The sequence below is a fragment of the Apus apus genome, chromosome 3 (genome assembly GCF_020740795.1).
Source record: "Apus apus isolate bApuApu2 chromosome 3, bApuApu2.pri.cur, whole genome shotgun sequence".
Taxonomy (NCBI): domain Eukaryota; kingdom Metazoa; phylum Chordata; class Aves; order Apodiformes; family Apodidae; genus Apus; species Apus apus.
Genome location: NC_067284.1, coordinates 102,648,206 through 102,663,161, shown reverse-complemented (window position 1 = coordinate 102,663,161; position 14,956 = coordinate 102,648,206). Strand labels below are relative to the sequence as shown.

Sequence of the window (14,956 nt, the reverse complement as noted above, 5' to 3'; positions counted from 1 at the left end):
CCTTGTCAGAGCTGTTGAGAAAGCCTGTTAAATATCCATTAAGCAATTGTTTTAAATAGTCATTGCCTAAGAAAACCTGTCTTTCTTTACTTTTTTAAAATACAGAATGCTTGAGTTAATGTCACGAGTAGTTAAGCAGCCTGTGGGATTCACTGCCTGGAGATTCAGTGTTTAGTGGATCTGAATGATTAATTTTGTGTGTTTCTTTTTAATCCCATTTTTCATGTAGTAATCTATAAGAGAAGCCTGATGTCTTCCTATTTGTTCCACATAAATGGGAAGACATGCAAGTTGAATGTCTGGAGTGTTGCCAAGACTGTAAATGAGCCCTGCAGTGGCAGTGATGGAAATCATAGCTGAGAGCAGTCTCGTGCATTGGTCAGAGACCATCTTTCAGATCTCACAAATGATTTGTGAGGTAATATGGTAGCAAGTGGAGTAAGAAAAGATTATGCTGACTGATACATTGTTATGCTTCTGTCATTTGATCACATCAGATCATATGCCCTTTCTCTAGCTAGTAGGTTCCCAGATCTCATTTTATAGAAAGAGTAGCAGACTTGTTGCTGAAATTGCTTATTGCTTCATAGCAAGGTTTTGTTCATTTTTTCTTTACTGCACTTGATATTTAACTTCTATGTCATTAATGGGTTACTAACAGGTTATTCGCACTTGTGAGAGAAAGGATTAGGCATATATGTGCTAACTTTTCACAGTTCAGCTCTATAAATGTAGGAAATTAAAAAAAAAAAAAAGTGAGAGGGGGAGAAGAGATTTTGAAGAGCAAGGGTTTATAAGAATGTCTAAATTGGTGAGTACTTCCATGTAATGTGTTATATGGCTTCCACGTTTTGATCTACGGAAAGTATTAGGTATTAACAAACTGTACAAGCCAAGATGCTACAAGAGAGCAGAAAATCACATTAAGTAAACAAGGCTTTACAAGTAGGGAAAATTGGGACACGCAAACCGCTGAAATAAGATTAGTCATGGGCCTGACTGTCCATTTTGGCTCTTAGCATGACAGGAAGAGATTTGCCAGTGGAAGGTGACAGTGGTCTGTCTCTGGATTTATGGAGTGTGTGTTTTACACAGCAGTGTATGAAGAATGTAAATCACAGTTTTTCCTTAAATAATGAATACTTTTTTTTAGCTAGCTGCTGATCTCTCACAATTATTAGAAGTGTCAATAAAATTTCAGGGTAGTTGGTAGCTGACAAGGTGGGGCTCAACAGCTTGATGCAAGGCTGATCAGTAGTTTAGAAATCACTTAGTACCAAACAAAATTTTTCTGTTTTGAAATTATAAATTCTGCCAGTGTACAGTGAACAGTAGATGGAACTAATAATCCTTATATCTTACCTACTTATTAAGGAAATGAGATTATTGAGGGGTTTTATAAGTAATTGTTTACTTCTCAACTGTTCTGTAGGATTTCTTCTGTGGACGGGAAAAAGATATCACTGTTCCTCCTCGCTGGCACTTGTCCATGTGCCAGCAAATGCAGCGATTGCAGACAAATTTGCGGAGCTCATATCAAGACATACTAAGTGCAGCATTCATAATATTTGTAATTAGAAGCAAATTTCCTCTCTGTCAGGCTCAGGTGTTGGTGCTCTATAGTTTGTATTTCTCCATATGATACCGAGGTGGGCTGTGTAAAACTTTTGTGATGATGATGATACCTTTTTTGTCCATTTCACAAAAAAGGGTAGCTGTGGAGAAGAAAATTCATTCAGAAACTTTGCTTTGCTTTAAAGCTTCAGTACTAAATATCTGAAAAAGATATTATAGTCCAGGACTATTGTACATCAGAAGACTAGAATGCCCTTATCTATTCTCTCTAGTATTTATCCAAGCTACTCAGCTTCCATTTATGAAGGACTGAGTGAGAGTTAAGGCAAAATAAAGACAAATGTAAATTGCCATTATATAATGGTTTTCTTGGGATACTTTTTATACTAGAAACATTTTTTGTAATTAAGATCAAGCTGCCAACTGGCATTTAATTTACAAAACAAAGAAGCAAACAGAAAAATCTTGGAGTAAACCTGTAGTGGAATACAGCTTTTCTGCTGAGAAAAATGTTTGTAAAGGTGCAGTACATTTCAGTGTATAGAAACTTTTCAGTCTGGCTATCAAAATGAGAAGGTGGTTATTTATGTCCTTCTTCATAAACATGGCACACTGATTCATGGACAAGCTCTTCTGTCTGTACCTGTAAGAGCAAATAACTAATGCTCAAAGCTTCTCTTGTGTGGAGAGTTCAAATCCCCCTACAGTTATTAAATGCCTGATTTCTAGTAATAGTTTTTTTCCCCACCCTGGTGCAGAATAACTGCAGAGGGAAGTGTTCTCCCAAGCAGAGATTCAATAGTAATGAAAGGTGTTCAGTGGCTGCAGTGTATTAAGTGGTGCTATATTAGAGTTGTCTGCTTCTCTCAACCTGCCAATCAGCATCTTTTATTTTATTCTTTATGAAGGCTTTGGGATGGTTCTAGAGATCATCAGTACCTAGAGAGATGATACGGCTTACACCTGAGAGGTGATCTAGTTTGCTGCTTCAAGTTTATATAAAGTTTTCCTCTGTTCCACTGTAATGTGGAAACTGCACAACACAAGAAAAGAAAAATTATGCTTTTACAGGGACCTAAGGGTAATAATATGCACAACTTTGCCTCTTCTGATTGTTTATTTGCAAGTGCTGACAAGACACATTGTGGCAAAGTTGTTTGTTTGTTTTGCTTTCTAGGCTAAGGAGATTACTGCAGGATGTTGTGCTGTTACACAACCTACCTGTAAAACAAAAACCTAGTACCACTGAGGAACACGTAATACCTAAAATTAATTGTTAACAGTCAGTAATGCTAATTTTACCTGATGCCCTGAATTTCCTTGCGAAGCAGAGAACAGTTGTTCTTAGGTGCTGAAAAAGTTGTAGGGACCAATACATTAGTGTTAGCGTGATTGATATTTTCCTGGTATGCTTATCCAAAAAAACTCAGGCTTATTTCAGACCAAACAAAACAAATTCCAACACAGGAGGGATTTGATGCTTTGAAGGAGAGAGGAGAGTAAGTAGCTCTGACTCCCTTAGCCTTCCCTGGATCTGGAAGGACTGGAAAGGGAGAAGGGGAGGGAGGGAGGGAGCATGTCTCCAAACACGAAAGACTTTACACCACAGCACCTCTCACTATGTTTCCCCACTCACCCACCATGCTACCCCCTGGCACAACACGTTACATTCCCACTTACAAAGTAAGATGTTGGAAGAGGCTTTTGGTTCTTATTTTTCCTGCTGAGTTCAAGACAGGACAAGCCTTCTCTCATGAATTGGGGCTTATAAATTTTTTTTTTAGCAGCTCGTTGCCAAGTGACTATAATACACTTACTAGAAATATTCTAGGCAGGGAAGTCCTTGTGTCAAATCGTAATTAATGGCTTGTTTCACATGATACACATGTAACTCTGACACCTAAGTAATAATGTGTATTGTGTGTTTTTTTTTCTTCTTCCTTTGTTGTACTGATAGAAGTGAATGGAGGGAATAAGTATAAATCATGAAAAGCTCGTTGGATAAAGTATGAATGGATATTCGCTATCGAGTCTAAGGCCGGAGTTGATCACTGGGTTGTCTTTCCTTCCATGGCCAGATGTAGAAGACAGTGATAAGTAATCCATTGAGCTGTACCTCTGGGCCCAACAGTTTCAACTTCTCTGGAGGAGGCAACTTAGTTGTGTCCTTTATCCCAGTAACGTGGTGTTAAGCTCCTGATGTCAGTGCTGCAAATGGAAGGAGCAGTGGCTAAAAGCACATGCTTGGGAAAGGGAGGCAAAACCAGATTAATCTAAATCTTTTCCTTTCTTCCTCTGTTTTGATTCAAGGTCTTGCTCTGTATAACATATACCTCCACATTTGAGCTGAATGGGAGTTCAGTGCTGAAGATTGCTGAGGTAAGTGCCTCTGTTGTACCATTGCTTGTGTCATGTAATGTTCCCCTGCTACCTAGAATATCCGCTACCTAGAATGTGTCTTCCATACATACCCTGAAACTGAACTAGTTCAAATTGCAATTACCATCTTAAGGACTAGTATTACCTTAAGCCTCGTGTGAAGAAATACCTGCAAGTTGGGCAGGGCTGATAGACTTGCATGGGAAGGCACTTTTGGACACTGACTGACAATTGTATACTACAGCTTTGAATATTTACTGCTCCTTATAGTTACTTTGCTTTGCATTTTCCATAAAAGAAATTCCCTAAGTTCTTTATAACACAGCATTGTGCTGATTTCTTACCTGGTGCAAGTCTAGAAGTATTGAAGCTTCCTCAGGAGAGGTATGTAGGCCATGATGTGCCATGTTAGCCTTGTGTGTATCTTTTTCCAAATACATACAAGTGAAAGATATATTACACCTCTAGATATTAGTGGGATGATATTTTTGGTACAGCATGTAGCAAGACATGAGGCTGTTTGTTCAGGTTAGAGAAGATGCACAGGAACAGTTAATCCTCCCGTACTGCACATTGTGCCATTGGAAGCTAAGAATGGGATTTTAGGGATTACAGGGAACTAAAGAAAATAGCTGCCAATTTGTAATAAATTTGATGTAAAAGGCAGGGATACAACACAAATAGTTCATGTATATAACATATATAGGATTAAAAAAAGTAGTATTCATTCCAGATATCCTGCGCAGCTTAGACTTTGGTTTCTCTTATGTTGTGTGAGATTTCCAAATCTATAAGGTATGGCTGTTTTTGGAGGTCTTTGTAAGTCCCACCTGTAGATGCTGCAGCAAGGATGAACTGAGCTGATGTTTAGAGCAAGCTACAGCTTTTTCAGTTTTACTAAACGTGTTTTAGTCAGTATCCCAAACTGAAGAAAACAGATAATTTCCCCTGCTGCAGCTTTTCTCAGCTGACTTTTAACATGCAAGGCAAAAACTGATTAATTCAGTCTAGTACGTCTCATTTCTGTACTTAAAGAGCTCCAGCTTAAGCAGAATACTTGCTGGGAAAAGTATTAATGGCTTGAAACATTTCAGATTTCAGTCTTTCAGAGCACTGCCTAAGACAGGAGAAAATGGTTCTTCAGTCACGGTCTGTGTGCTATAAGCTGTATCAAAAATAATATTTTCTGTTCTTTCTGTAAATTTGGATAATAATAGCCCTGTTATTAATTTAAAGCATCCTGGAAAATGGCAGGTTTCTTTCATAATTTGGAATTACATCCTGCTGGCTTTGGTAGCTGCACTTCACTTTCATTCCCAGCTGTCTAGCCTGGCTCTTAAAGACCTGTGCTAGTGTAGTGGTACAAGGGAGCACAAGATGGTTTATCTTTTTTTCTTTTAAAATGAACGGGAGCCTTGATGCAGGTTAATGAGATGTGCTAAAAAGCACACAAAACTTTCATTTTCTTCAGGGAATTGGAACAAGCTGTAATACAGAGCATGTATGTTTCTAGTGGAGTGTTTGAAGGTACAACTAGTTTCTCCATTCACCTCGAGAAAATGCTGCCTTAGTGAATGCCTAGGCCTTCCTAATTAGCAAATCCTGCCAGGCACAGACACGCTTCCTCAGGTTCTTCCTGGCCAAATTTTAGGTAAGGCAAAGGCTCTAGCAGCTGGACTCAAGATGCCTTTTAATCTAAATTCTGTCATGTGTAAGCAGTAGGAAACTGAAAATTATTTCTGAGTTCAGCATTTGCTTAGCCTCAGCATTTAGTGTTCTGACTTGCTCTAAGGAAAAGGTGGCAGAAAGGAGCTTTCTGCTCCAGTGCCTCTGCTATTTGGCATTTCTTTCCAAGTCAGTCCCTTAGTTTTCCTAGCTTGCCCTCTAGCAAAGTGAAGCCGCTGCAGAATTTGAAAGGTGCTGCCTACGTTACTGGTAGAAAACTCTGAGGATTCTGAAAAACAAGGTTACAGACTGGCCCTTTTGCACTGCCTGATTGTTCTCAATCCATGTGTACAAAATAACAGCACCCAGATCCTTCAAATTATGGAAGCATCCAACATGGAGTACTGTGTTTTGTGGCTTACATATTGAAAACAAACTAAATCTTGCTGTGTGCACCTTCCCATGCTTCTCTAGACCCCTGCAAGCAAGTTTAGTTCATGCTCTGACTGTTGCTTGGTTTCATGTGTGTATTTGTTCCTCCCATCTACCTTTTGGAGGTTTGTTTTGTTTGACTCTGTTGTGTTTCACTGGCTAACCCTTCTGTGTTTTGCTCTTAGTTGTGTTTTGCATGCCATAGAGCTGGAAGTCCCCGAGTGCATGAAATGATCAAAATGTCCATTGCACGCCTCCTTGGGGCCCTGAGTTCTCACATTTTTATTGGTGCTTCTTCGTCAATGGCTTTTCAAAAGGTACCTTGCCCAGCCATCTTAGAACACAGCCCTTCAGTAAGATAGGAGCTCGAGTGGGTAGTACTGTTGCTTATTAGCCAGCAGGGGGAGGGGAGAGAAAAAGGAGAGATCAACCATGCTCTTTCCAGAAAGTCAGCCTGCCTCTAAGAATGGTATTTCATCAATTAATTCGAGTACTCTGGAAGAAGTCTTACAGCTCAAGTGAATTTTCTCAGCAGCACTGGAATGGTTTGGCCTCTGTACATGGTTAACAAGCCTTAGGGTTTTTGGTCCACTGGAGGTCAGGTGATAGCTGAATGATGGGCAGAGTTGGTACAGGCCTTCTTTTAACTTACAACACCATTTAATCACTGACTGATAGATTTCAAGCTAAATAAAATCCCATATTTGGGTTGGGGTGTTATCTGAAGGGATCTTGGAATCTTGAAAAAAGGCAACAAGAATGAGATATGCTTTTGATTCAGTCCCTTGTGTCCTGCAAATGTGTTCAACTGTAACCTGTTCTTTTGTCTCATTAAAGGAGATAACTGGTCTCAGTTTAAGTTGTTTGCATAGTGTTTTTAGCATGAGATAATGAGAGATATACATACAGTTGAAAAGGCCTGGAATGCTATCTTTCAGTACTTGGGAAATAAGAGAAAATAAGGCAAGAGGCATAATTAAGTAGCTTCCATGTGCCATGCCTTAGCTCACTTACTTAAGATATAGTTTGTATCCAAGAAACTCAGTCATGCTTTCTTGTGCTTTATTGAAATGCTGAGATGTGAGGTTACCCAAAATGAGGAGGTCAGAAGGGTCTTAGGAACACACCTGTGTTGTTTTTCAACAGAAGCAGAAATGTGCCAACAGTGTGTTAATCTTAAACTTTATAGCCTCGAGCCCACAGCCTTTAGTTCTTAGTCAATGGAATAGCTTGTTTTCATTTCAGCAGGAGTTAAAACAACCGTGAGTCCTGTCTTGTGTGCCTATGTCAATGCTAATTAGCCTTTATAATCAGATCACTTCTATTTTTCCTTTTTAAAAAGTTATCTGTAGGGAGCTATAAAAATGGCTTTCCATTATGTAATATCCTTCTCATTCAAAAACATGCAACAGACTTATGTATACTCTTCATGCATATATTTTATATATTTTTAAAATTACTACTTTTTCCCACATCTAGTTTAATCTGTATTCATGGTTCTTCTCACTAGCTCTATATCTGAATGATGGTACAATAAAACCACAAAGACTGAAAAGTATGTGAACAGTCATTTATATGGTTTTTTTTACAGTCATAGTTAATGATAAAAGTCAGTGTAGGCCAAAGGACCAAAACTGCTTCTTTGGGTCACATTCTGAGAAGATGGTATTGCACAAATTTCTGTCAAAAACACACTCAGATGCAGCAAGGCCATTAGCTGCTTAGTGCTGCTTACTGATGTAAAAGTCTGATCAAGTACAGAAGCTGCATTTTGCAGGGTGCTATCCCCAAGATCCTAGCTGCATTATGCTTTGGTAGCTATTTGTATAACATCACCTGGAGGCAAAAGTCAAGCAAGACTCTGGTCACAGCACCGAGTCTGTGAGCAGCTGGGCAAGGTGCTGGTAACCGGATGATCCATTGGTTCTTTCATTGCTGCTTTGGCTCCCTTGGGATCTCTGGGCTGAGGAGCCCTCGGGCAGATTGCCAGTTGTTATTGACAGCAATCGTTTCTGTTATTTACAGTAACACATGATTGTGTTTCTGCGTTAGGCTTTCAGATGTGCTGCTGTATGTAAGAATGAATTATAGAAACACTGGCAAATACCTATACAACAGAAGCAACAGCTGTGAAGAATTGGGAGGCATTTACATCGCAGATACAGACTTGTAGGGTGATAGTATGAAAAATCAAAAGAGCATTCAGGGAATTATCTACAGAGCAAGGCAAGTGCCAAGAGCACTTGGGTTTGACAGAAGGGAAAGACTTTGCCAATTTTGCTCTACCATTCCTGCAGCTTTGACACTAATGAATTGCATGCTGCTTCTAGATGCTACTTACTCAGTTTTCCATGTTGCTGAAAGCTTCTTATGTGCTAATAAAGCAATATGAAATAGTAAGGAGGGCTGACTATCTGCATCGAGAGAGCTTGGTATCCTCCTAAAATGTGTTACTGGTAAGTTACAGTTCATATCTCTGTACTGCTATCTTGTTTCCTCATCAGGTTTGCATTGAGACATATGTATCTAGCTGTCACCAGCGGAGCATTAACACCGCTGTGCGGGCAACCCTCAGCCAAATGTTGAGTGACTTGACTTTACAGTTACGACAAAAGCAGGAAAATATGGTGAGCCTTCTGGCATCAACAAATGGTTCCATGTCCATGGCTGTGGTGTATTGTACTGGCTTTGTTGTGCCTTATGGCTTTTATTTGACCCTTCCACACTTAATCCTGTTTAAAAGCTTTTTTGACTCTGTGCCTGCCTCAGAGCAGTCTATCGGAAACACAGCTCTCACACTGTCACCTCTGCTTGGTTGATTATTTTTTTTTTTATCCTTCCATTAAAGAAAAGAGGCTTTGTTCTGATATCAGACTGCCTTGGCCTTTTCCTTTATTTTGTTCGGTTGCTTTACTAAGGTTCGTTGAAATCTTTTTGCAAAAAGTTTTTGCATTACAAATATTTGCACAAACAAAACAAATTCTCAACTAAGAAAAATGTAATTGAAGCTTTTCTTCTACTTTTTTTTGTAGAAGATAATTTAAGCTTGTAATATTCCTTCCTTGGTGTTAGCAAAAAAAAAAAAAAAATTTATTCCATTATTAAAATTCATGAGAGCTGTTTTGATGGAATCCCAGCACAACAGTAAATGTTCTGGGTACACATGATATTACATTGGCTTCTTAAATTTGTTCGTGCTGCTTTGTATATTACCATATTATTAAAAAAAGGACTATTTGTAAAAGTCAGTTTCTATTTACTGGGCAATTTTAAGGACTGTAGTTGTACATAATATTTTCCTTACATCTGTTTTGGGTTAAGGTGATCAATTCTATTTTGGATTATTAGGCTATGTTACTTTTATCCTAATGAACAAACAGAATTAATCTGTTTACGGAAACAGCTTCTGTCTGTGCTAAGTAGGTTCATTTTACCAGTCAAAACATTTACAATAAAACAAACAAAACTAAAAAAAACCCCAAACAACAACCAATTAAAGAACCCAAAGAAACAAACCAAAAACAAACAAAAATTATTAGTTTTGGCAATTCAGTTTGGGTCTGGAAGTTGAATTTTGTTAGTTCTTGTTCTTAGCTGAGGAGTAGGTTAAAGTGTATGAGAGTTGCATTTAGTTCCTGGCAGTTTATTGTTGGTGCTTGAGAGGAGAATTAGGCTTGACCCCTTTGTGTGCACTTATAGGAAGAGTCCTAGACCACAGCTGAACCACATGATATAAGAGGTCATTTCCATTTCCTGGCTGCCATTAATTGTGTTGGCACTGTGACATTAGCAGTGACAATGTGATAAGTGCTCTAATACTCAATTGATTTTGGTTCCTAAGTATTTTGGGAATCTAGACTATGCTTTCCTCTCAGTTATTTTTTAATGCTAATTACATGCCTAAGTTACTGAGTTTTTTTAGGCATAGGAGGTTCCTTAAGGCCTTACAAATCCTAGTTCAGCTGAATGAGATGCGAGTTTAAATCTAAATGACTGTTAAAACAGATCTTAAGGAATTTTTGATACAAAAGCTTCACTTTCAAAAACCTAACAAAGAACCCAAAACAGATAGAGGACATGGATTTGTTAAGAATGCTCTGTTGTTGAAGTATTGCCTTTACAGTGTTTTTCTACCACTTCCACTGATTTCACCACCTTTGTCTTTCTTCAACAGACAATTGAAAACCATGATGCCTCACAGAAATTCAAGACTCAAGGTATTTGTACCACTTTTAAAAATGACTTCTTTCAATCTAGCTCTTTTTGTTCTTCACTTTCCTTTCATCAGCACAGCACCGTTTGGTGTCACAGGAGTTGCATCTTCAGGATTTCTTACTTTCTCCATCCACCATCTTCCCTGATAGCTAAAAATAACCCCTGCTTTTAATCTTCTCATTGGATTTCTGCAGGAGAACTTGTGTGGATGGAGGCTAAGATCTTTGAAGTGCCCAAGCATCCCCTTTTAAGTATCAGGACATGACCAGGCATCAGAACCTGTGTAGCAAAGACAAACTACAGAGATACAGAAATGTTAACTGCCATGTAAAAGTACTGGAGCCAGTACTTTTTAAATTATATACATATATATATACACACACACACTTCTTTTATGATCTGAATTGGATTTCAGCTAATCATCTGTAGCTGTGTGTAAGCAATCAGTGCTCTCTCTGGAATTAATATTGCTGCTTTTTTATCCTTTGGAGATCACCTTCCAGTGTAGGATTTTTCCTACTGCATCTTCTCTATGAATTTTGTCCACCCTACTCATTGTTTAGAAGCGCCAACCAACTCTGAAAGTCTATGCAGTGATTTCAAGTTGCAATGCAGCTGCACATATGTAATGCCTCTGATTTTTGTCCTTTTTGGAGGTACTTCAACTGAATCTCTTTGTGATGATGTTGTATCTGTCCTCACTGTGCTCTGTGAGAAGCTCCAGGCTGTCATAAAGTGAGTTATTTCAGTTTATAATTTGAATGTATTACCTGGAGATTGAGAGTGTCACTGATACATGTGATTGTACTGTTGTAGTTCTAGGACTATAGGGCAAAACTGTGCTTAAATGAAGTGCTTAATAGAGGAAGTATTGTTCATGATGCATTAATTTAATCATCATTTGAGATGAGAAGCTAATTTGCCTTCTTCGTGACTCTTCAAGCTTTAAAGAGCTTCTAGTAAATCTAATCTATAAGTAACTCTCATACAGCAGCGGAGAAGTATTCTGTCTTGAAAGCAACTGTTGTGGAAGAACAATTACAAGAGACATGGAATAACCTAACAGAAACGTTTAATATGCAGAATGAAGTATGATGTCCTTCTTAGAAAGGCAGCATTTATCCAATTGAAATAATTGGCTTTGCCAGTGTTTTCCTTAACTTTAGAAATATCATACGCTCTACCTGGAAATGCATGAGCCTGACTTTTAAAATCCAGTTATTATGGGCAGTAGTAGGATGTTACACTGCATTAAAGTACTAGAGTCTCCTGTTAGCCAGTTAAAAATTACTTCCTGTGGCATTCTAGTATGGCTTGATTAATGATCTATTAAGAGATGAGCCAAAAAAAGCCTTAAGTGTTAGAGAGGTGACAAACCAGCCAAAAGCAATGAAAACATTATACAGCAATTATTTAAAAACGAGAAATATATCAAACTGGAAATACTTAGAAAGTTTTAAGGAAAAAACAAGTTATTGCTTAATTACAGTTTTTCTGTATCAGTAAAATAAGATTTAACTTGCTGCTGGTGCCAGTTGCAAATCACTTGAGTGGTAGCAGAAAAGCCAGCCTGAAGCTATTTTAAATGTAGCGTGATGTTGTCTCTTTGGTTGGACGGTATGTCTCTGAAAGTAGCCTGTGATGAGCTCAGGGGAAAAGGGAGAAATACAAAAGCATGCATGGCTATTTCCTTTCACATGCTCTACCATTTTCAGGAAGTCTGTGGCTTAGGAACTGCCAGAGCCGAAGACACCACAAACATCTTCGTGTGCGGTTCTTCTATAGACTTTCCTCCCATCAGTGTCTCTAGTTACAGCAAAATCTGAACAGGAAGGGTGGTCTACTTGGCATTATTTAATCAGCATCAGCATTTGGGAAAACAAAAGCACGTTTCTGAATCTTCTAAAAGAACTTTTTTTTTTTTTTAATTGTGTGCATATCTGCAGGGCAATTAGAAGAGATCTTCAAAGGTGTGTATCTAACAATAGCAAGTGGCAAAAACAGCTGAAGGATTAATTATTTGTATCAAACTTTGCCCACATGTGCAGCTGTGAACAGCTATCATCTGATAAGTATTGCCCACCAACTGATAATCACTTTGAGTTACTGATTATGAAATATCGAAACTAAACTACCTCATAGGATCTCTCAAAATCACTGGAAGTCCTTTAAAAAAATAACTGCCATCCCAGCTTCCCATAAAACTGCACTGCATTGGAACAGATTAAGGCATGCTGTAAATAAAGCACAATAAGAAATTCAGAGGACTTAAAAATACTCACTGAGCCATGATTTACGTAATGCTTGTGATTATGTACCTATACTGTAAGGATCTCTATGTGCAAAGCATAGTAGAGGATTCTGACTGAATTTGAGGAAAACAAATTTAATTAGGATGGTTTGTTAAAGAACTAACTCCATGAATGAGAAGCCTTTATTTCTTTCATGGTAAATTTTGGTATCTCCTTCTAACCTCCAGGTCAGTGAAGCCAGGTTTTAGGATAATATAACGCCTGTTCTAATTTCTTATTCTAAAGCTGAGTTTATTTCCTCCTTCCAAATTTCAAACTTGTTAGAATGTGTTTGTGAGGGAGGCACAGCTATGAACAATGAGAAGATTTCAGGGAAGTGAATTTTTTTCTTGGGACCACTGGTAATGTTGGTAACTCTGGAACTTGTGGCAGTAGTGATATGAACACAGTAGCTACACTGACATGTGCAGGAGTGCAATTGTCATTTCCTACTTGTAGGAAACCAATTCGGTAGTAAGAGGTGTCAGAGCAATCCTGACTGCTCAGGTGCCCTGTGCATGCCCATGTGTGTCAGCTGCAAGATGATGATGATGATCTACATTAAGACACATTGTAAGAAAAGATGTCAGGGAAAAAAGGCAAATGCATCTGGAACGTGTCTGTCTTTCTAGATAGGTGTGGACGGCTGTGAGAAAAAGGTTATCTCCTCTCAAATATATAACCATCAGTTATATATTTTATATATCAGCAGTTTTAAACACTCTGTAGCACAGATTTAGGAATCTAGCTTCGAGCCTTGTGATTCACCATTTCCTGCATGGCATGCAGGTGCTGTTCTACTTGGATGAATGTTCATCTGTGTGAACAAAAGGAATTCAGGCGGTGGCAAAAGAGCAGACATTTCTCATTCCTTAATTTCAGTTAAGATAAATCTATTCTTCACAGCTTCCTTTACCTACTATCATATGTCTGAATATATATTCCTCCAGCTCTGATCTTGGACCAAAAAAGAATTATTAAATCGTAGTCATCTTACAAATGAAAACTAGAATGTAATTGCAATTGGCATGGGGAGCTCCTTTCATAAGGCAGACCTCAGCTTTGCTTGTCTCTTGAATCCTGCAGCTAATTCTGAGAGTAGGTACAAGCACATTGTGCATTACATCAATTCCAGATGTCCACATGATCTTTTACTTTCTTTCTCATGAGACTGTCTTTGTGTTTCTAGTTTTGATAGAGTAATTGGCAAGGCCCTGAAAGGTAGCCATATCATGTGACTTTTTCTGCCTGTAAACATTTACTTTTGACTCTTGTGGCTCTCACCAAGAAAAAAGAAAAAAAATAACCAGAAGACAGCAGCCTAAATGCCTTTCACATTGCCTGCAGAAACTGTCCAATGGTCTAAAACCTTCTTAAGGGCTCCTTCCTCCTTAAGTTTTTATTTTGAATTTGAATATTTTTTGTTTTCTTCTTCCTCTTTTTTCACATACATTTTTTTTCCATTCCTCACTATAAAATTTGATTAATTAAATCTATTTTCTTGCTGTTACTTACAGAAAATAGTAGATTACTGCATGTGATCATTACCAAATAAACGGGATGATAAAAGTGATTACACCATTGTAAATTCAAAGGCAGAAGCCAAATAAGTCACTGCTGTAAATTGTGGTATAACTTTTAGATGAACTAATATACTTATTTGGAAAATTAATTAGTGTATTTTAGTGTGACATGAATGGCATATTTTCTCTTTGCCAGTGACAATCGGCAACTTCAGCTTCTTTACTTAGAGTGCATCCTCTCCGTGTTGAACAGCTCGTCTCCCAGTATGCACCAGCACAAAGGATTCACTGATCTAATATGGTGAGTACATCTGGAGACTAATCCAAATACTCACTTTCTAAGTATAAAAGGATCTTCTCTGCCCAGCCATGCAGACAAACCTGTAAAAAATCTCCAGATGTGAGCAGAGCTGTTAACCTAGAATCGCTTTGTTCTGTGTCTCATATAACATTGGTTAGGACCTCATGCTCAGGTACTTAAATCCCTGTGGAGAATTATCATTGCAATGAAGTCCAATGTATAGAGCCAGAACAGAAAATCTCTTATGCTTTCTGCAATAGTTTGGATTTGTGTGTGGCATTAAACACACAAGTATTCTCCTTACTGTTGGAGCGTGCTGTAAAGATTCTTCTTGCTCTGATGTAGTAATACAGGAAGATAAACAGAATTAATGTCAGATATTGTGCTGGTGACCAGAAATGCTCATCATTTGCATTGTATAAGGGCTGAGGCTACATGGTCTCTGAGGCATACGGGTGAAAATCAGGTTTGGAGCTGCATTCTCATGTAACTCTTGGCTTTTTAAATTAGGGTCTTGCGAGCTGAAGTAAAATGTCAAGTGCATGAGTGCAGATCTGAAATAGCAGCTAATGGAG

The 14,956-nt window shown here is 38.3% G+C and overlaps 1 protein-coding gene across 3 annotated transcripts in view; it reads left to right on the top strand.

Moving 5' to 3' along the window:
- The window catches only part of ARFGEF3 (ARFGEF family member 3), an 83,757-nt gene that overhangs the window by 24,114 nt on the left and 44,687 nt on the right, over window positions 1-14,956 (top strand). For 2 of the 3 annotated variants that reach the window (XM_051614758.1, XM_051614761.1), the window contains exons 5-9: window positions 3,886-3,954; window positions 8,556-8,678; window positions 10,226-10,268; window positions 10,923-11,001; window positions 14,277-14,381. In XM_051614758.1, coding sequence (XP_051470718.1) covers window positions 3,886-3,954; window positions 8,556-8,678; window positions 10,226-10,268; window positions 10,923-11,001; window positions 14,277-14,381 — 419 coding nt within the window. The remainder of the gene's footprint in view (window positions 1-3,885; window positions 3,955-8,555; window positions 8,679-10,225; window positions 10,269-10,922; window positions 11,002-14,276; window positions 14,382-14,956) is intronic. The other variant, XM_051614760.1, reaches the window with a different exon arrangement.